The sequence below is a fragment of the Cottoperca gobio genome, chromosome 9 (genome assembly GCF_900634415.1).
Source record: "Cottoperca gobio chromosome 9, fCotGob3.1, whole genome shotgun sequence".
NCBI lineage: Eukaryota > Metazoa > Chordata > Actinopteri > Perciformes > Bovichtidae > Cottoperca > Cottoperca gobio.
Window position 1 is genome coordinate 15,897,203 of NC_041363.1, and position 20,730 is coordinate 15,917,932.

General features: G+C 39.7%; 3 protein-coding genes across 4 annotated transcripts; 1 reads left to right on the forward strand and 2 right to left on the reverse strand.

The window, feature by feature from the left end:
* The first annotated feature begins 101 nt into the window (after positions 1–101).
* smyd1b (SET and MYND domain containing 1b) lies at positions 102–6,464 on the forward strand. Of its 2 annotated transcripts, XM_029440427.1 has the most exons (10): positions 102–379; positions 1,017–1,193; positions 2,306–2,519; positions 3,255–3,385; positions 3,582–3,620; positions 4,483–4,678; positions 5,395–5,487; positions 5,589–5,752; positions 5,859–6,027; positions 6,182–6,464. In XM_029440427.1, exons 1-10 carry the CDS (start codon positions 258–260, stop codon positions 6,344–6,346), a joined length of 1,470 nt encoding a protein of 489 aa, XP_029296287.1. In that variant the 5' UTR covers positions 102–257; the 3' UTR covers positions 6,347–6,464. The 2 variants fall into 2 exon arrangements, with proteins under 2 accessions (XP_029296287.1, XP_029296288.1); XM_029440428.1 differs by lacking the exon at positions 3,582–3,620 and having other exon boundaries at positions 6,182–6,346.
* A 670-nt stretch (positions 6,465–7,134) lies between these two features.
* LOC115013878 (fatty acid-binding protein, liver-type-like) lies at positions 7,135–8,076 on the reverse strand. The gene is made up of 4 exons (XM_029440431.1): positions 7,918–8,076; positions 7,540–7,712; positions 7,311–7,403; positions 7,135–7,222 (listed from the first exon to the last, which is right to left on the reverse strand). Exons 1-4 carry the CDS (start codon positions 7,982–7,984, stop codon positions 7,172–7,174), a joined length of 384 nt encoding a protein of 127 aa, XP_029296291.1. The 5' UTR covers positions 7,985–8,076; the 3' UTR covers positions 7,135–7,171.
* Positions 8,077–14,617: 6,541 nt separating this feature from the next.
* On the reverse strand, positions 14,618–15,555 carry LOC115013877 (fatty acid-binding protein, liver-type-like). Its single transcript, XM_029440429.1, has 4 exons — positions 15,414–15,555; positions 15,030–15,202; positions 14,800–14,892; positions 14,618–14,711 (listed from the first exon to the last, which is right to left on the reverse strand). The coding sequence occupies exons 1-4, from the start codon at positions 15,478–15,480 to the stop codon at positions 14,661–14,663; spliced, it is 384 nt and encodes a 127-aa protein (XP_029296289.1). The 5' UTR covers positions 15,481–15,555; the 3' UTR covers positions 14,618–14,660.
* Between the last annotated feature and the right edge of the window lie 5,175 nt (positions 15,556–20,730).

Sequence of the window (20,730 nt, forward strand, 5' to 3'; positions counted from 1 at the left end):
AGTGGATTAATGAGACAAATCAATTCCAACCCATTTTCTGTGTCTGTTGGTACAGTTCAAGAGGTGGATGGCTATTTTAGTACCTCGGGTGTGGAATGTCCAGTTGTCATTGAAGAACACAGAGGGCACAGATTGGTCTACGAATTCCTCAACTCCCCTATCGCTGCATTTAGCTTCTCTCCACTACTGAAACATCTCCCATCCAGTTCACCACTGACTCACTGTTCACCAACATCTCAGGAACCAGTGCAGGAACCATGGAGAACGTGGCAATATTTGACTCACCTGGAAAGGGGAGGGGTCTGAAGGCTTCCAAGGAGTTTTGGGCTGGAGACGTAATTTTTTCTGAGCCCAGTATCGCAGCTGTTGTGTTTGACAGGTACAGTGATAATGCAAATTGGGGGTGTGGTCGCTCAATGGTTCAGGATTTGGGCAGATGAACAATATATCTTCTGTAATTTCTGTCTCTAAATTTAAAATATACCCATAACATCGTACGATTTCCTGATTTGAAAGGCCATTGAGACTGATTTTTCTCTGGTTTGACAATGAAACAATGTATTCTTACTGTTACTTAATCATGCTGATGTAATGTCACGTAGACAAGTGATCATCTTTAAGGAGATATTTTACAAAAGAATTGCTGATCCCTTGAAAGAACAAACAACAATTCTTACTGCATTTGTATCTTTTAGAAAATAATGCTCAGTTGTATTATCCAATATTATTCTGAATGAGAACAGGGTGTAAAATCCAGGAAAATGTATATGTAAAACTTATATATAACATGGCGGGCCAGACTTTACTGTCATTTGAGAGTTTGTGTTCAAACTGGTATAAATAAACTAAATAGAAAAAATAGCCATATAACTATAACAGAGCATTAGGCCACCAATATAAGGTGAAGCCAACATGTTTAACTTTACCTCTGACAATCATCTCTTAAGCCATCATATCTACAGTATGCATGTGCTGTAATTTATGGATCATAACCCTTTTCCTCTCTTTTTCTTCAGTCTAGCAGAACGTATTTGCCACAGCTGTTTCCGCACACAAGACAAGCTACAGCGGTGCGGCCAGTGCAAATTTGCTCATTATTGTGACCGGACTTGCCAGCGTGCCGGCTGGGCTGAACACAAGCAAGAATGTGCGTCCATCAAAAGTTATGGCAAAGTACCAAACGAGAACATTCGGTAAGTGGAAGGAAAAGGAAATAGAGAGTAACCCTAACCCTAAAAACACAGATAAGGAAGAGAGATAGAGAGAGAGAGACAGAGAGAGAGAGAGAGAGAGACAGCGAGAGAGAGAGAGAGAGAGAGAGAGAGAGAGAGAGAGAGAGAGAGAGAGAGCGAGACAGCTGTGCTTGTGGGACACACACAACAGAGGGTTGTTGGGAAGCAGTGGCTTTCAGAAAGTTAATATTATTGGCAGAACTACTAGGCTTGAATACATTAAGAGTGAGTCTGACCCGCCAGCCAAATAATAATAATAATAATAATAATAATACATTGTATTTATAAGCGCACTTTTCATTTGCGTAAATTCAAAGTGCTATAGAGTAAAAACGATGAGCAAAATATACATTAAAAAAAATTAAATAAAAACATTTGATAGACAGACAAGACAACACTTTAAAATGGTTAAATATGGTTAATTCATTAAATAATGAATGAATAAGCAACTAATTGAAAGTTCAGGAAAAAATATGAGTTTAGAGTTTGATGTGCATTGGAAGATTATTTCAGAGAAAGCTGATTCAGCAGAGAGTCCTGACTGGAGTATAAGGTTTAAGGAGATCATGCAGTGAGGACGGGGTGTGCCCATTTACAATTTCATAGGTCAACAGAAGCATCTTAAAGTCTGATCTGAACTATTTGCAGAATTCTAGTACTAACACATGGCAGGCCTGACAACAAAACCTTAATCCATAATCCAGTCTGGAGTATTGATATTGTCTGGCATGAAGTAGGATCTCTGCATCAGCCATGGATTTAAAAAACCTGATTTTAGCTATGTTGCATACATGGAAGGACCATAGTTTGTTTGAAGTCACTGATAACATTTCTTGTAGATTGGAGTTAAAAAGAGACACAAAATGACTACAAAGAGTTGCAAAACTACCAAAAAGCAACAGAATATGACAATATCCCACAGTCAGTTTTGTCTTCATTATTTTACCACAAGAACTCTGATATGTTGTTTACATAGTTGTTGTTTAAACACACACAATCAGTCTCAACAAGTCCTGATTTCATCGTGACCGTCGAATGTCTTCTTCTTCTTTTGTTTATTTTTGTGTGGTCAGTTTGGTGGCCCGCATCCTGTGGCGCCTCGACAAAGAGGGGAGCATGATGTCTGACATGCAGATAGTAACACTGGAGGAGCTGGAGGATCACATTTCTGACATGCAAGAGGACGAGTTGAAGGACTTCAAAGTGGACATTCACAACTACCTGGACTACTGGCCCCGTACCAGCAAGCAGCACACGATTGATGACATTTCACACATTTTTGGAGTGGTATGTTAATATGTGTTATCCTTTTATTGGCCTCCATTAATTTCCAAAGTTGTGTCACAAATAATATTTTCATGTTTCACCGGCAGGATTAAGCAGTAAAAACCAATGATAAACCCAGGCATGTCCTTCACACCTAACGTTGCAGCACTAGTTGTGACATTTTGATACTTGGTGGAACAAAACGTACCAGGCTAATAATAAATGTTAGATATTCACAAAAGTGTATCTCTAACTGTGAACTACTATCAACATGTCCAGGCTGTAACAATAAGAAACAGTTTATACGTCCTGCAGTACCAAGATAGACCTTTTTTAAGTGAAGCAATAAATATATTATACAGCAGTTCAACCAAAGAGCTTTATGCCCTTTAAATATTGTATTATTTTAATAGGTTTTGAGAGACTTTAAGTATTCCACAATAAAAATGATTTTACACATTTTATATCCTTTATCATCTTGAGACCCCTCGGATCTATCTCGTGACTCTATGTACCACAATGGGAACTACATACTGGTTTAATAAAGTCAGAGCTGTATTCTCCCGTCACTTTTACATTGCTTTATTTTTTTTCTTTGACCTTTAAAAGAAAAGACAGAAAACGCTGAAGAAAACCGTAAAAACAAGTTTTCTATTAAATTCTCATCGTGCACAAGCAACACAAATTTCTCCACTATTATTCTCCAAAGATTTTATCAGCTGTTGTTCACATAAGTCTTTGCCCTCTTTCTCTCAGATTAACTGTAATGGTTTCACTGTGAGTGACCAGAAGGGCCTTCAGGCAGTGGGAGTTGGTCTTTTCCCAAATTTGTGCATGGTGAACCACAACTGCTGGCCAAACTGCACCGTGATCCTTAACCACGGCAAGTAAGTAAAAAGAAAAAGCCATTTTAGTTTCTATTTGTCCTTTCAAAATGTGGTTTGTAATCAACTAAAATTATGATTTAATATGTCAAATGTTTTGAGAGTTTGTGTGTGTGTTGGCGTGCTGTCGTGTTTTGTGTGTGAATGTGTGTTCGTCAGGTTGCATTTGATGTAAAACTGCTTCCTGTTTGTCTTTCAGTCAATCGGCTGTGAATACTATGTTTCATTCTCAACGGAGGTGCGTTACCTCAACCTAAGCCTTTTCAAGTGTTATTTATCAGAGCACCAATAACACTATGACACTAAATACTTAATCAACATATCACTATACATAACCAAGCCATCCTCCCTCCCACATCCATCGTAGAAAATAAGTCTTTGTAAGTAGTGCACAGTGGTCTGCACTGTGGTTTGATGTGAATCAGTTTTCACATCAATGTCAACATGCTACTGAATGCTCTAACCTTTTTTAAAGGTTTCTTCATCTGCCTAAAACTAATTTTACAGCCACATATTTATCTAACGGTTTGTCATGTCCACACAAAGTTTTACTCGCGTGCTGCTGGTTTATCACTTTGTGTGTTTGTCTACGTGTGATCACAACGTGCGTCTGTCCATCATGCCGACTGCTGTGTAAGATTGCGTTAGAAGCTTTTATTCCTATTAGTTCACCTCTAACACCATGTAACGCAAAATATTCATAATTATTTCATATTTAAGCCTTTTCTTTTACCCTTTTTGTTTTAACGTGTGGATATTTGTTACACATTTGTTAACTGTGGAAATAAATCCATAATGTTGAAAGAAATAAACCAAATTAACTTAAATTAACTGAACAATAAATTAAAAGAAAATCCACACATTTATTTTGTAAAATGTACATTTAAAAAAAGTATTATATTATATTTTAGATTAACACAATTAATGAACAGAATTTTGGCTTAAGTGTGAAATAATCTTCAATCCTTCATCTGGATTGAAAGAACTGAAAGCCACACGATGAAACAGGATTTCACCATCAATCAAAAACTGTATATGAAAGACTAAATGAAGTCACTTCTGTATATCTGCATGTATATAACCACGTTTCTCTATCTCAGGATTGAGCTGCGTTCCCTAGGTAAGATCGAAGAGGGAGAGGAGCTGACAGTCTCATACGTAGACTTCATGAATTTGTCAGAGGAGAGACGAAGGCTGCTGAAAACACAATACTTCTTCGACTGCACATGTGAGCACTGCAACAACCACATCAAAGATGACTTGAAGATGGGGGGAAGGGAAGTGGACGGAGTCAAGGTTTGTATCTTTGTGTTGAGTTTAATGTTGCTTTTCATGAGCCAGGAGAATGGTTTCCCACTGCACAAGGCATAAATGAACAAAACCCTCTCACTACATATAGTACTGACACGGGTGATAAGGACAGACGGGAAACATGAGAAGCAGAGCAAAGACTATTTTAAGCCAAGATAACCCCCAATGCTATCAGCTTCCAGACTGTGTGTAACGCACACATGTGAGGGAGAGAAAAAATAATAAAAATAACCTTCAAGGCAGTAACTGTATTGTAATGTTACCATATGCCAGAAATTATTATCTTATCTATTTTATGTTATATAATTTACATTTAACTACCAATTACAAACTACTTTGAGGCTTGTAAATAAATTCATGACACTGACATACCATAAAAAAAGTGTAGCAATTCCATAGCCTTGAAATCTTAACCTATGAAACATCACTCACACAGATTTATTAGTAAAATAAATTCAAGTCTTGGATATGGCCTCTTCAGCAGGTCAAAGGTCTTAAGATAAAAAATAATCAGGTCTTTGCATTTATGGACCAAGTCAAGGCAAACTTGTGTTGTCCTTAAAAATCAATAGTATGTTCTCTTGAAAAAACAAAAAGCATCTTTCATGATACATTTTATTGTGTTAAGTGTGTTAATACTTACTCAGTTGTGCTACCGTCCTAGATTATTTTATTAGAATTTGATCAGTGTCTCCGTTTAGCCTACAGAGGAGCAAGTGAAAGAGGCAACAGATTATTGCTTTGAAATGATGGATAAGATGGACAAGGCTCGACTAAATGGCAACTACCATGAGGTATTGTATCAATCACCTACAATAACAAAAATATTAAAATAATTACATTTTACCAGCGCTCAATCCTACTTCCATAGTTTAAGATGCTTTTTTCTCTTCAGGTGGTAAAAATTAGCAAGGAGTGCCTGGAGAAGACAGAGCCAGTTTTGTCTGACACTCACATCTACCAGTTGAGGATGTGGAGCACACTAAGTGAGGTGCAAGCCTACCTGCAGTACTTTGATGATGCTGCAGACTATTCCCGCAAAATGGTGGAGGGATACATGTGAGTACAGAGATATTGTGCAGTTTGCTGCACTACACACCTTTTTGCATATCATTTTCTATCACACATACTCCCCAGTGTAAAATAAATAAATATCTTCCGACAGGAAACTGTACCACCCGAACAATGCTGCTCTCGGCATGGCTGCCATGCGAGCAGGTGTAACTCACTGGCAAGCTGGAGAGATAGAGATTGGCCATGGGATGGTCTGCAAGGCCTATGCAATTCTCATGATCACCCATGGACCCCTACATCCCATCACCAAGGACCTGGAGGTAAACACCTTAAAAAAATGCATACAGATGTGGAACCTTCTTTGGCTCTACTGAAATGTTAAGCTATTAAGTTGTAGAGGGAGAAATAGGCCACAAGCCTTGAGATAACTCATGGGAGAACATTCTAAGTGCTGATGTGTGCTTCCTGATACAGGCGATGCGTATGCAGACAGAGATGGAGCTGAGGATGTTCAAGCAGAACGAGTACGTTTACCACAGTATGAGAGAGGCAGCTCTGAAGAACAAACCAATGGCCATGATGCATGAACCCAGGTCTGTGGAGGAGGGAATCAAGAATCTCTTCCACCGGAAGAAGTAAACAGATCAAGAAACATCCCATTGTTTACCGTTTGAGTGTCGTGTGTGAGCAAACACATTTAGTCAGGTGATAATTTGGTTTCTCGCTTTTGTAGTTACTTTTCATTAAAAAGATATCACACAAACTTTTGTATCTTGCTTTCAATTAGGGATGGCTGGTTAATTTTTTTTTTTTTTGGGAAAGTTTGTACAAAACTTTAAACCTGAGTATTAAGAAATTATGTTAGTCTAAAACACCAGATATTACTAAGACTAATGTAGCCTGCATCAGATTGTAGCAGCAGGTACACTCAAGCCTTGGAACAGTTTTGTTTCATAGTTATGGTTCCCATTGTGAATCATTGAAACTTCTAATATTTCTCTTTAGTTTGAAAGACACCAGTCCCCTTTTAGTGCCAACCCTGTGATCTACAGACATTTTATTCTTGGGGTGAAGAATCTGTTTCAAAAATGCACTTTGCCCAGGGAAAATACAGTGTGAACTTTATATAGACCTTTTTGAAGGAAAATTCATGTTTGCAGAAAATGGGTAGTATTCTAGAGGATCATTTTAGAAGAAAGTTTGAAATTTAAAAAACCCAAAGGCTAGGGGGGGGGGGGGGGAATAAAACATTGCAGTCACTTGAGCTTTTCAGGGTAAGTCCATATACACGCACAAAAAGAGATTACAAATAGTAATTTTAAACAAAACATCATAACTTCAACTTTTTGTGAATTACTTCTAACCTGCCAGCATCTAGTTTGACAGTCAGTGGCATTTTATCAAAAAGAAACCAGGACAGCTTTGCCTTCTATTAAATTATTTTATTATCCCAAGTGCAGACATTTACATGCGTTTGTTAGTCCTCTTGTACACAATGCCTCCAAGAGTCATCGTCTGGGGGACAGAGAGAAAAAGTCCCATTAGAAAACATTTAAAAGAGTCATGAAACACTTATACAGAAATGAGGTAACACACTACTCACATTGACAAGCGTGTTCCCATCCACCAGTTCTGTGACGGACTGGATTCCCTTTAGGGAGACCGTCAGCGTGTTACCGTCACGCTGAACCACCGCCTTAAAGTAGCATGAGACAAGATAACTTTCAACCTGGGGCAGTTATGCAAACCTTGACCAATATGCAAGAGGATTTAGTAATACAAGTGTGTAATTTTTATCACATTAAAAGATGCATTGTCATGTCCTGGCTTACCTTGACCTTCTCCCCAGTGACAGTATCCAGCTCTGCCTCCTTCCCGATGGTGAAGGTGTTGACAAGAACCTTCGAGCCAGTGGTGACCGTCACTTTAAAGTTGTCACCAGTCTCCTCAATCTCAGATATGCTCTTGATGTCTTTGCCTTTCTGGATGAGTTCATCAGGGAGACCTAAGACAGAAAAGCAACTTTAAGAATTGAGAGAGAAATGCATTTTATTGGCTGACAGCTATCAGTTGTAATTTAGCACTGTGAGATTAACAGTTTTAGACAAGTCAGCAAATAATTTACATTTGCTATCAAATAGCCCAGTTATTCAAAATTGCACAAAAAACATTTAAAGCTACTGGTGAAAAGAACAAACTTGAAATCTTACCAACAGCATTCATGAAAGACTCAAAGTTCTCCTGAGACTCCAGCTGGTACTTTCCATTGAAAGACATGATGACAAACAGTCAAGGTAAGTGTGAGAAGGGGTTGGCTGCCTTTTATACTCTCAAACTCCAGCCCTGCAATCATTAACCCCAGGTGTTTGCAATTAAGGCAACTCCAGCCCACTTCAAGATCCACCACTGGAGATAAGGACAGACAGAGAGGTCAGGGTGACTGGACTAAAAAGTAGATTTTAACAATGACATTCAGAAAAAAAACATTTTGTGTTTTCTTTTCTCAAACTCTGAGAGTTGCAATGAAGAAGACAAGAAAGATCTGCGTGAAAAGTCTTGCAAAACAAATGACAGAAGGGAGGATGTGAAAAAAGGGAGGAAAACAGAGAGAATAAGGATGAAAAGAAGGAACAGAAAGTGGAGGAAGGAAGGAGGAAGGAAGGAGGATGAAGGAAGAGAGAAAGCACCAAACCTGACAACAACGCTAGCTGTGCCTCAATTCAGGGGCTGCAGCCTTCTGGGGACGCAGCCTTTGCGGTCTTTGGAGGCCAGGTCCTCCGTATACCGCGAAGGCTGAACCGAGCGGTCTACGAAATGAGACGATCCGGTCTATGGGGGATTTCCTGGTACGTCACCAGCTGTTACCTTTTGCCTCTCCCGTCGCCTAGCAACTCTCAGAAGTTATCAAGCGCAGTTGACTGCTTACTTTCACATTTTGGAATGGAACCAGAGATAATACTTTTATTTTTTTATTTTCAATCAGTGACGTGCGGTGAGGTTCATGTCTGAGGAGGTACTGACTCTTTCAGTCAGATTTACAAATATATGAACCCAACCGAGTAGCTTATTCACCATTTTCTTGGCAGCATGAACATTGACTACTGGTTATTTTTCATATCTCATATCAGCATTCTTTATACACACAGGTAAGGTACATATCTGGCCAAAAAAGAAGGTTACATTTATAGCGGCTCAGAGAGGTACATGTATTTGCTCTGCACCCTCCATAGCGTTTTTAGTCTGATGCTTTGATTAATTTTAATACAGACTGCACTATTAACAAAATAATATTTTATTCAAGGTCAAAATGTTGTTTTTAATTTAATTATTGGATTGTTTTCTACTTTGTACTGTCTGCCTCACCTGTTGTTTTTTCACTGTGGTTTTATGTCACATCAACAAGACTAAATATATTACACACATACATTACATACATTAACTGGACTATGGAAAGTCAAGACGCATAATAAAAGTGTCTGTAAACATATTGGCGACATACAGAGAGATAGCAACAGGCACGTAACAAATGCATGCGCTCAACCTAGTTTTCGAGGGATTGCGCAATCCGAGGTGAGGCTCAGCTCGTATTTTTTTACTTTTCATGATGACCCCCTGACCGCACGTCCCTGTTTTCAATCATGATTGAAGATATGCTTTATCACCGGCGCATAATGTATTTTAGACGGTGGAGGGGCATCTCATACACACTCTGGAGACCACCCCAGATGATGCATCAGGAGACACCAGGGGCTTTATTGTGGCAGCCCATCCAAGTCCAGCAGCAAAATGTATCTGTATATACTTTAAATGTTATATTGTTTTATAATATCTTTCTGTTTATAATAATCATTCAATCATTTTCTTTGTTCGATCATTAATTTCCATTCATTGATAGGTAGTTTTCTAAATTATATAATCCCTTTGCTAAATTAATAAATCATATGTACAAAATAAATTCTTCCTGAACCTTGAAATAAATTAAGTTTTCATTAATTTACATTTGATTTGCCAACAAGTTTCTCCAGCAGAGAGAAGAGTCTGTCCATCCTCTCCCTGCTCTCCATCCTCTCCTCTCTTCTGCCTCCGTCTCCTTCTCCCTAAAACAAAACAGAATGTTAGAGCAAGTTTATCTATACACCACTAAACAAAAGCAGATTAAGTTGCAAAATAAGTACACATATTTCAAATAATAAAATATGTATAATCAATCCGAACGAGTGCACTGGACTTTTAAGTGATATTCTACTGTCATTTTAGCGAAGATTTGTTTTAAGGTCCTTTGATTTGATAAAATTTGTATTGTTAGCTATTCGTGCGAGTTGACACCCAATACTTACATTTAAAAGTATATCTATTTGCCGTTACTGCTGGGTTGAGGGGCGCCATTTCTCGTCAGACAAAAACGTCTCTGGGCGCGCGAGGAATCTTGGAATACCTGAGGCCGTGAAGGATGCATCAGATGTATCCTCCAAATCCAGCAAATGAAGGCAGCATTGTCGGCTGCATTTGAAGGAGTTGCCGAAATGGGACACCAGTCGCGGCCGCTGTGACGTAATCGGTCTACAAATGCAGCCTCCGAAGGCTGCAGCCCCTGAATTGAGACACAGCTTATGAAACACGACACTCACAGATTTGTTATTAGTAAAGTAATCTGAATGTCAGATTACTGGCTACCAAATCTTTTTTGATTAATGATATGATAGTTCAAAAGAACTTGCACTGTATGTTTCTAGTTGAGACCTGGTTAAACAACATTACTGGTGTGGCAACACTGACTGAGACGTGTCCTCCAAACTATAAATACTATCAGGCAGTCAGGCAAAATAGGAAAGGTGGAGGGATTGCCGCTTGTATGTAATGACATTGACCTGGGTGAATTTACATCATTTGAATATCTTGCTATTGAGCTTAAAGCAGAATTATCTTTGCTCATCATCACATTGTACAGGCCACCAAAATATTCAGCACTATTTCTAGAGGAATTCTCAGAGCTGATTTCACTCAGCATCACTAGATGTGAAAGAATAATCCTGCATGGAGACCTAAATATTCACGTAAATAAGAAGAATGATCCCAAGACTATTGAACTTGAAAAGTTACTAGACAGCTATGATCTAAAACAAAATATCAGTGAACCCACTCATCAGCATGGTAACACGCTAGACTTAGTGATAACGACAAGGCATCGATAAGGTCTCAGTAATCGAATTACCAATATCTGACCATCACTGTGTGTTTTGTGATGCTAACCTACTCTTAACAAAGACCAAAAGAGAGACAGTGGTCAAAAAAAGAATACTAGATGACACAGCAGAGGAAACATTCTCTAACATCATGAGATCATTTGAGCCATGCTCAGACTGCTTCTTAAATCTCATGGTTGAAAATCTAAACAACACCTTGTCATCTACTCTGGATATTGTGGCTCCATTAAAGGTAAAAAAGAAATCGACTGAAAGAATCTCTCCATGGTTAAACAACAGCAATGTTACTCAGACTAAGAGGACTTGTAGAGCAGCTGAACGAAGATGGAGGAAAACTAAGCTCACAGTTAACTATGATATCTACAAAGAATCCATGGCTGCCTATGGTAAAGCAATGCAGCTGGCACGAAAGGATTACTTTTCTAAGATTATCACAGAGAATGTTGGAAATTCTAGAATACTATTCTCGACTATTAACCAACTACTGAACACGGCCCCCACCCCTCCACAGTCCTCTGCATCAAAGTGTGAAGAACTCGCATTGTTCCTCAATAATAAAATAACTTCAATCAGAGGCAGCATCACTTATGATGCAGACACAGAGAACTTCTGCAAACATTGTGATGTAACCATGGGAACATTCACCTGCATCACATTAACTGAGCTTCATAAAACTGTAATGAATGTAACTCCTCCACCTCTTGTGTTGACCCGATATTCGACAGCATTTCAAGTCACGTCCTAAATATTATAAACACGTCTCTTCTAACGGGCATCTTCCCAGACGTCTTCAAAACAGCCGTTATAAAACCCTTGCTAAAAAAACCTAACCTAGACAGTAATACGCTGACCGACTATAGGTCAATATCTAACCTTCCATTCATCAGCAAAATACTAGAAAAAATAGTCTTGGTCCAAATAAACTCCTTTCTTAAAGAAAACAACATCCTGGAGGAATTTCAATCAGGCTTCAGCGCATGCCTCAGTACCGAAACTGCTCTGACTAAAATAATTAGTGACCTCAGACTAAACTCTGATACAAACAAGGTCTCAATTCTTATCCTGCTAGACCTGAGCGCAGTATTTGACACGATCGACCATGACATCCTAATCGTCTGGAAAAACTGGTTGGTCTTTCTGACTGTGTATTAAACTGGTTCAGAACATATATCAAAGGGAGAAAGTATTTTGTCAGGCTTGGAGATCATGTGTCAGAGAAGCATGATGCCCACTTTGGAGTTCCACGAGGGAGCTGCCTCGGTCCATTACTGTTCTCCCTATACCTGCTACCACTGGGGGACATCATTAGAGAACACAATGTGTGCTTCCATAGCTACGCGGATGACACACAACTGTACATCTCTGCTGAACCAAATGATACTACAGCTATTAACTCCATCACCACCTGTCTGTCAGCAATAAATAAATGGATGAGCAATAATTTCTTAAAATTAAATGAGAACAAAACTGAAATCCTACTAGTAGGTCCTGTAACAAAAAGAGAGATGATGCTGAATAACATGGGGAAACTTACTCCTTTGATTAAACCTGAAGTTACAAGTCTTGGTGTTATCATAGACTCAGATCTAAGCTTTAAATCCCACATAAACAAGGTGACAAAAACATCATTCTTCCACCTTAGAAATATAGCTAAAATCAGACAATTTATAAATCAAAAGGATGGTGAAAAACTAATCCATGCTTTTATCTCAAGCCGACTCGATTACTGTAATGCACTCTTTACCGGCCTTCCAAAAAAAACAACGGAGAGACTTCATCCAAAACGTTGCAGCGAGGCTGCTGACTACAACCAAGAGGAGAGACCACATCACTCCAGTGTTAGCCGCTCTACACTGGCTTCCAGTAACTTTTAGAATTGATTTTAAGGTCCTCCTTGTATACAAAGCCCAAAACGGAACCGCACCAAGTTACACTGCCAACTCTCTAATAAATGATGTGCCCCCAAGAACATTACGATCATCCACTACTGGTTTATTAAATGTTCCCAGAAACATCCAAAAGAAAATTGGGGATGCAGCCTTTAGCAATTATGCACCAAAGCTATGGAACACTTTACCTGCAGACATCAGGGAGGCAAGCTCGCTCAATATCTTCAAAAGTAAGCTAAAAACATATCTCTTTACTTTAGCCTTTAAAAGGTGATATTTTATATATTTTTATCTTAGCCACTTTAAACTAATTTAAATGATGTCATACATTTCTAAGCTTGTTTTTCCTGAAGATGGATCATTTAGTGTTGAGGAAGTAAGAAAGTTATAAGGTTGAGAGAGCAAGAGGAAAAAGTAATGTCAAAGAGAAAGATTAAATCTGAAGCATTGAAAACAATGGAAGAACATAAAAGACAATTTATGTTATGGGAGAAGGAAGCAGAGAACAGGGATAGGAAGAAAGTATGTGGATTATTTGCAAAGACAAATATAGATGAAAGTACAGACAAAGAGATTATGAAAATGTCAAAGAATGTGTAAAGGCTGCTATTTTAATTCAGCTATGTTTATACAATTTTAATTGCTATATTATTTTAATTGTGCAATTTTATTTTGGCTAGTTCTATAATGGTACTTCAAACTCATTTACATCAACACTGATTATTGTACTGTAAATGCCCTTACCCTGTCCTTGTACTAGTTATGTTTTTTGCTGTGAAGCACTTTGGGCTGCAATTCTTGTATGAAAGGTGCTACACAATAATGCTATTATTATGCAATTCTCATCACCCATGGCCCCCTACATCCCATCACCAAGGACCTGGAGGTAAACACCTTAAAATCTGCATACGGAAGCTTTTCTTTGGCGCTACTGAAATGTTATAAGCTAATATTAAGTTGTAGTGGGAGAAATAGGCCACAAGCCTTGAGATAACTCATGGGAGAACATTCTAAGTGCTGATGTGTGCTTCCTGATACAGGCGATGCGTATGCAGACAGAGATGGAGCTGAGGATGTTCAAGCAGAACGAGTATGTTTACCACAGTATGAGAGAGGCAGCTCTGAAGATCCTACCTCAGAGAACTGCTCACCCCACAAATCTCCACAAGAAACCTCCGTTCTGTAAAGGCTAACCTCCTCCTTCCCCCCCCCCAGGACCAAGCTCAAAACCATGAGAGATCACATCTTCTGCTCTGTTGCTCCCAGACTGTGGAATGCTCTCACTGAACATCTGAGGATGCCACAGACTGGAGGCTTTTAAAACAGGCCTAAAAACACATCTTTTTAACAGAGCATTTTGATAGACTTAACCATTTTAAAGTGTTGTCTTGTCTATCAAATGTTTTTAAATGTATATTTTGCTCATCGTTTTTACCCTGTAGCACTTTGAGTGTTGGTTACTCAAATGAAAAGTGCGCTTATAAATAAAATGTAATATTGAAGAACAAACAAATGGCCATGATGCATGAACCCAGGTCTGTGGAGGAGAGATTCAAGAATCTCTTCCACCAGCGGAAGTAAAACAGATCAAGAAACATCCCATTGTTTACTGTTTGAGTGTCGTGTGTGAAACACATTTAGTCACGGGATAATTTGGTTTCTCGCTTTTGTCAACACTCATCATAAATGGCTGTAGCCAGTCACTTTAAACAAAAAAAAAATATATAATAAAAAGTTTTACTTTGTGAACTGCTTCTAACCTGCCAGCATCTAGTTTGACATTCAGTGGCATTTTATCAAAAAGAAACCAGGACAGCTTTGCCTTCTATTAAATTATTTTATTATCCCAAGTGCAGACATTTACATGCGTTTGATAGTCCTCTTGTACACAATGCCGCCAAAAGTCATAGTCTGGGGGACAGAGAGAAAAAGTCCCATTAGAAAACATTTAAAAGCATCATGAAACACTTATACAGAAATGAGGTAACACACTACTCACATTGACAAGCGTGTTCCCATCCACCAGTTCTGTGACGGACTGGATTCCCTTTAGGGAGACCGTCAGCGTGTTACCGTTACGCTGAACCACCGCCTTAAAGTAGCATGAGACAAGATAACTTTCAACCTGGGGCAATTATGCAAACCTTGACCAATATGCAAGAGGATTTAGTAATACAAGTGTGTAATTTTTTATCACATTAAAAGATGCATTGTCATGTCCTGGCTTACCTTGACCTTCTCCCCAGTGATCGTCTCCAGCTCTGCCTCCTTCCCAATGGTGAAGGTGTTGACAAGAACCTTCGAGCCAGTGGTGACCGTCACTTTAAAGTTGTCACCAGTCTCCTCAATCTCAGATATGCTCTTGACGTCTTTGCCTTTCTGGATGAGTTCATCAGGGAGACCTAAGACAGAAAAGCAACTTTAAGAATTGAAAGAGAAATGCATTTTATTGGCTGACAGCTATCAGTTGTAATTTAGCACTGTGAGATTAACAGTTTTAGACAAGTCAGCAAACCATTTACTTTAGTTATCAAATAGCCCAGTTATTCAAAATTGCACAAAAAACATTTAAAGCTACTGGTCAAAACAACTTTATGAAACTTGAAATCTTACCAACAGCCTTCATGAAAGACTCAAAGTTCTCCTGAGACTCCAGCTGGTACTTTCCATTGAAAGACATGGTGACAAACAGTCAAGGTAAGTGTGAGAAGGGGTTGGCTGCCTTTTATACTCTCAAACTCCAGCCCTGCAATCATTAACCCCAGGTGTTTGCAATTAAGGCAACTCCAGCCCACTTCAAGATCCACCACTGGAGATAAGGACAGACAGAGAGGTCAGGGTGACTGGACTAAAAAGTAGATTTTAACAATGACATTCAGAAAAAAAACATTTTGTGTTTTCTTTTCTCAAACTCTGAGAGTTGCAATGAAGAAGACAAGAAAGATCTGCGTGAAAAGTCTTGCAAAACAAATGACAGAAGGGAGGATGTGAAAAAAGGGAGGAAAACAGAGAGAATAAGGATGAAAAGAAGGAACAGAAAGTGTAGGAAGGAAGGAGGATGAAGGAAGAGAGAAAGCACCAAACTGAAACCTGACAACAACATTATGTCCTGTCAGCAGTTGTTTTGGCTTCAATTCATGCAGTTTCATCAGACGCTAGTGAAACTTTGAATGAGATCATTACATTCATTTTCTATGCAGGCATTGTAACAAAACACTGCATTCACAGTGTTTTCATAGTATATTTTCTCCTCTGCATTAAGGATTACGGTTTGCCTGCAAGCAATCGGGGAATATAAAGGGAAACATTTCCCCTCATTTTGTCTTAAATGTGGCAAACACAGATAATATTTCTAAAGAAAAAATTTATATATTAAAGTTTCACAGATCACGGCAAAAAATAAATTATCTAACCTTTAAATGATAACAATTGAGATAAATTGCTCTTCAGTTTAACAAGAAATGTAGGTAGTTTCCCACCTCAGTTTTTATGTTATATTCACAACACTCCTGTCCTAATATACATATTAAAAATGCATAAATGTTATTGTAAAATATATTATTTATTTTCTATTGCTTCTATTGCAGCGGGTAAAAACCTTTCTGTGTGTGTAAGGGCCAGGGACGTGCGGTCAGGGGAGGCAGATAATGAAAAGTAAAAAAACTAATAATAAAATAAAATATAAATGTATAGGTTAGCCTTTTCAGAACGGAGGTTTCTTGTTGAGGTTTGTGGGATGAGCAGTTCTCTGAGGTAGGATGGAGCATTTCCGTGAATGCACTGATGGGTGTAAAGGGAGATTTTATAGTCAATCCTGAGTGAGACCGGGAGCCAGTGCAGTGATTTGAGGATGGGTGTGATGTGTTCGTACTTTCGCACTCTCATCAGAATCCTAGCAGCGCTGTTTTGGATGTATTGCAGCACCTGGAGGTTCTTGCTAGGAATCCTGATGAGAAGTACGTTGCAGTAGTCAAGTCAGGAGGAGACAAAGGCATGTACAAGCTTTTCAGCATCTGACAGAGAGAGTGCGGGGCAGAGTTTAGCAATATTTTTGAGGTGGTAGAAGGAGTTCTTACATTTTTGTCTGATGTGGGCCTCAAAGGTCAGGTGAGGATCCATTTTAACATCCAGATTGGTGACTGTTGATGAGAGTGGAATGTTGGAATGAGAAGGTGATGCAGATTGTGGAGGATGACTGGACCTGATGTGAGGTGCCAACTACAACGGCTTCGGTTTTAGAGCTGTTTAATTGGAGGAAGTTGTGCTTCATCCACGCCTTTATCTCCTCCAGGCAGGTGGTTAATGTGGATAATGGCAGAGGTGCAGAGGGGGTTGGGTTAGCTCTGATTTAGAGTTGTGTGTCATCAGCATAGCAATGGAACTATATTCCATGCCGGTTGATGACACGACCAAGGGGGACATGTAAATGGTGAAAAGGGTGGGGCCAAGGACAGATCCTTGAGGGACACCACAGGTGACAGAGTGTGTTTGTGATTTTGCCACTCCCAAGGTGACGTGCTCAGTCCTCCCGGTGAGATATGAGGTGAACCAGTTTAGGGCCGAGTGAGAGAGTCCGATTGTGGAGTGAAGACGGTGGAGGAGGATGTCATGATCAACGGTATCAAATGCTGCAGTTAGATCCAGGAGGATGAGGAGAGATGGAGATCCGGCGTCAGCTGTCATCAGCAGATCGTTGGTGACTCTAACCAGGGCAGTTTCTGTATTGTGGCCAGGGCGGAAATCAGACTGGAATTTTTCAAAGAGGTTATTGAAGTTGAGATGATCCTGAATCTGAGTGGCAACTACTTTTTCCAGCACCTTGGATAGAAATGGCAGGTTGGAGATGGGTCTGTAGTTGGCAAGGACATCTGGGTCTAAGGTGGGTTTTTTGAGGAATGGTTTGATGACAGCAGTTTTTAAAGGGGATGGAACATGACCAGACTGGAGGTAGTGGTTTATCACGGTAGTGATCAGGGGACTTATGGCACAAATGTTAGATTTGACCAGGGCTGTGGAAAAGGGGTCCAGGGCACAGGTGGAGGATTTCATCTTTTTGATGATAGCCTCAACCTCTTGCTGCGAGATGTCAGTGAAGCATCAAAGAGGCTGGGTAGGTCCGGGCTGGGGGTTGACAGTCGGGACTGACAGAGCAGTGGAGTTGGAGAGTAGAGAACGGATGGTATCTATCTTTTTTTATTCTAAATACGATGACATTTTCACACTGCTCCTCTGTGGTGTCTTGGTGTAAGGGAGTTTGAGGTTTGAGGAGATGATTTACAAAAAAAGTTGCTTGGAGTTGCCAGGGCCTTTGTTGATGATGTTGGAGTAGGAATGTGATCGTGTGTCTCTGAGGGACTTTGCGTAGGCCTTTTGGTGGTCTCGGTATGCCTGTCTGTGACCAGTGAGTCCTGAAGCCTTGAGGCGCCGCTCGAGGACACGCCCCGCTGTCTTCATCTTCCGCAGCTCGCAGGTGTACCAGGGGGCTGAGCGTGAGAAGGTGACTGTTCTGGTTTTGACAGGGGCGTGGAAATCCAGGAGACTGCTCAGAGATTTGTTGTAAAAGTCCACAGATTCATTGACTGATGTGAGATTTATAGAGGAGAGATGGTTGATGTTTTTCAGATTTCTGAAATGGATTTGACACTTGGGTTTGGTGTGGGGAAGCAGGAGTGGCAGATCCATTGTGATGGCCTTGTGATTCGACACCCAGATCGTAAACCGTAAACTGAGTTTGTGATGACTAGGTCAAGTGTGTGTCCCTTAGTGTGTGTGGGGACATCAACATGTTGAATGAGGTTGAGGCAGTCCAGAAGGTGTAAGAACTCGGCTGCATAGTGACAGGAGGGGGTGTCAACGTGAGTATTTATATCTCAAAGTATTATAAAATTTCCAGAAGTAGTGCAGAGTGTATTCAGAAGTTTGTGAATCTCTGGGATGAAAGCTGAGTTGGGTTTCGGTGGCCGGTAGATGAGAAGTATTGTCAGGAGGAAGGAGGGTTTACATTTAAATCCAAGGCATTCAAATGAGGAAAGTACAGGCAGAGGCAAGGGGGATCGTTTTAGTTCTTTTCTTATTGCTAAGCCGCCACCACGACCAGGGCTGCAAGCCTTTTCTAGGTAGCTGTAGCCAGGGGTACAGACTTAATTTAGGGTAAACCTCTGGCTGTTGCCACTTTTCCGTAAGGCACATAAAGTCTATTCCCTTGTCCATGATGTGGTCTTGTATGAAAGATCATATGTTAGTTAGGGATTGTGCATTAAAAAGTTATATTTTGACTCTGGATGAAATAGTGGATTTCTGTAGGGTCAGCAGTAGACTGGAATCCACTCCACGTTTTCCGCTCTGCTCAGTGTGTAGCGATCTCGCGGTGTTTCCCGTGCTACTAACACAGAGACCCATCTCTCTGTATGTCGCTAATATAATGTTTACAGACACTTTTATTGTGTCCTGATTTCCATAGTCCAGTTAATGTATGTAATGTATGTATGCAACATATTTAGTCTTGCTGATATGACATAAAACCACAGTGAAAAAACACCAGGTGAGGCAAACAGTACTCTGCTGCACTGAAGAGGGCGCACGTGAGCCCACAGCTTAATGTTGCTGTTGTTCTTCTACGCAGAGACGGTAGCGCCAACAAGTTAATGCTAAATAACATCAGTCAGGTGCACTGTAGCACCGTTTAGTTTAGTTTTTTTCTCCGACTGACGGCCAAAAATGTAAAATTTTACAAGTAAAGGTAAGAACACAATTGTAATTGAATATGGGATCTGACTAAGAGAACACAATCCAATATTTAAATTAAAAACAACATTTTGACCTTAAATAAAATATTAATTTGTTAATAGTGCAGTCTGTATTAAAATTAATTAAAGCATCAGACTAAAAACGCTATGGAGGGTGCAGAGCAAATACATGTACCTCTCTGAGCCGCTATAAATGTAACGTTCTTTTTTGGCCAAATATGTACCTTACCTGTGTGTATAAAGAATGCTGATATGAGATATGAAAAATAACCAGTAGTCAATGTTCATGCTGCCAAGAAAATGGTGAATAAGCTACTCGGTTGGGTTCATATATTTGTAAATCTGACTGAAAGAGTCAGTGCCTCCCCAGCCATGAACCTCACCGCACGTCACTGGTAAGGGCGTGCATTCACACATGTGAGGGAGAGAAAAAGTACTAAAAATAACCTTCATTTACCCAGTAACTTCAAGGCAGGAAATGTATTTTAATGTTACCCTATGCCAGAAATGATTATCTTATCTATTTTATGTTATATAATTTACATTTAACTTCCAATTACAAACTACTTTGAGGTTTGTAAATAAATTCATGACACTGACATACCATAACAAAGTTTAGCAATTCCATGGCCTTGATACGGCTTGACATTATCTTAACCTATAGCTATGTCTCAATTCAGGGGCTGCAGCCTTCAGAGGACGAAGCCTTCGCGGCATTTAGAGGCTGGGTCCTCCAAGCACAAGGCTCGACTAAATGGCAACTACCATGAGGTATTGTATCCAATCACCTACAATACCAAAAATATTAAAACAATTCTATCTTACCAGCGCTCAATCCTACTTCCATGTTTTCAGATTCATGTTTGTTTCTCTTCAGTGTGCCTGGAGAAGACAGAGCTAGTTTTGTCTGACACTCACATCTACCAGTTGAGGATGTGGAGCACACTAAGTGAGGTGCAAGCCTACGTGCAGAGTTCTTTGATGATGCTGCAGACTATTCCCGCAAAATGGTGGAGGGATCAAATCAAATCAAATGTATTTATATTGCCCAATATCACAAATCACACATTTGTCTCAGTGTGCTTTACAGACTGTACAGCATACGACACCCTCTGGTCCTTAGACCCTCGCATCGCACAAGGAAAAACTTCCTCAAAGAAACCCCACAATTAAAGGGGGTAAAA

What these genes read in the sequence shown, in the direction of transcription:
- LOC115013877 (XM_029440429.1), bottom strand. Translation starts at nt 15,480, where the DNA reads ATGTCTTTCAATGGAAAGTACCAGCTGGAGTCTCAGGAGAACTTTGAG. An exon ending in TCACTGGGGAGAAGGTCAAG is followed by an intron (nt 14,893 to 15,029) that starts GTAAGCCAGGAC and finishes TGCTACTTTAAG; the next exon opens with GCGGTGGTTCAGCGTAACGG. An exon ending in ATGGGAACACGCTTGTCAAT is followed by an intron (nt 14,712 to 14,799) that starts GTGAGTAGTGTG and finishes TCTGTCCCCCAG; the next exon opens with ACTATGACTTTTGGCGGCAT.
- LOC115013878 (XM_029440431.1), bottom strand. Translation starts at nt 7,984, where the DNA reads ATGTCTTTCAATGGAAAGTACCAGCTGGAGTCTCAGGAGAACTTTGAG. An exon ending in TCACTGGGGAGAAGGTCAAG is followed by an intron (nt 7,404 to 7,539) that starts GTAAGCCAGGAC and finishes TGCTACTTTAAG; the next exon opens with GCGGTGGTTCAGCGTGACGG. An exon ending in ATGGGAACACGCTTGTCAAT is followed by an intron (nt 7,223 to 7,310) that starts GTGAGTAGTGTG and finishes TCTGTCCCCCAG; the next exon opens with ACGATGACTCTTGGAGGCAT.
- smyd1b (XM_029440427.1), top strand. Translation starts at nt 258, where the DNA reads ATGGAGAACGTGGCAATATTTGACTCACCTGGAAAGGGGAGGGGTCTG. An exon ending in GCAGCTGTTGTGTTTGACAG is followed by an intron (nt 380 to 1,016) that starts GTACAGTGATAA and finishes CTTTTTCTTCAG; the next exon opens with TCTAGCAGAACGTATTTGCC. An exon ending in TTTCACACATTTTTGGAGTG is followed by an intron (nt 2,520 to 3,254) that starts GTATGTTAATAT and finishes TCTTTCTCTCAG; the next exon opens with ATTAACTGTAATGGTTTCAC.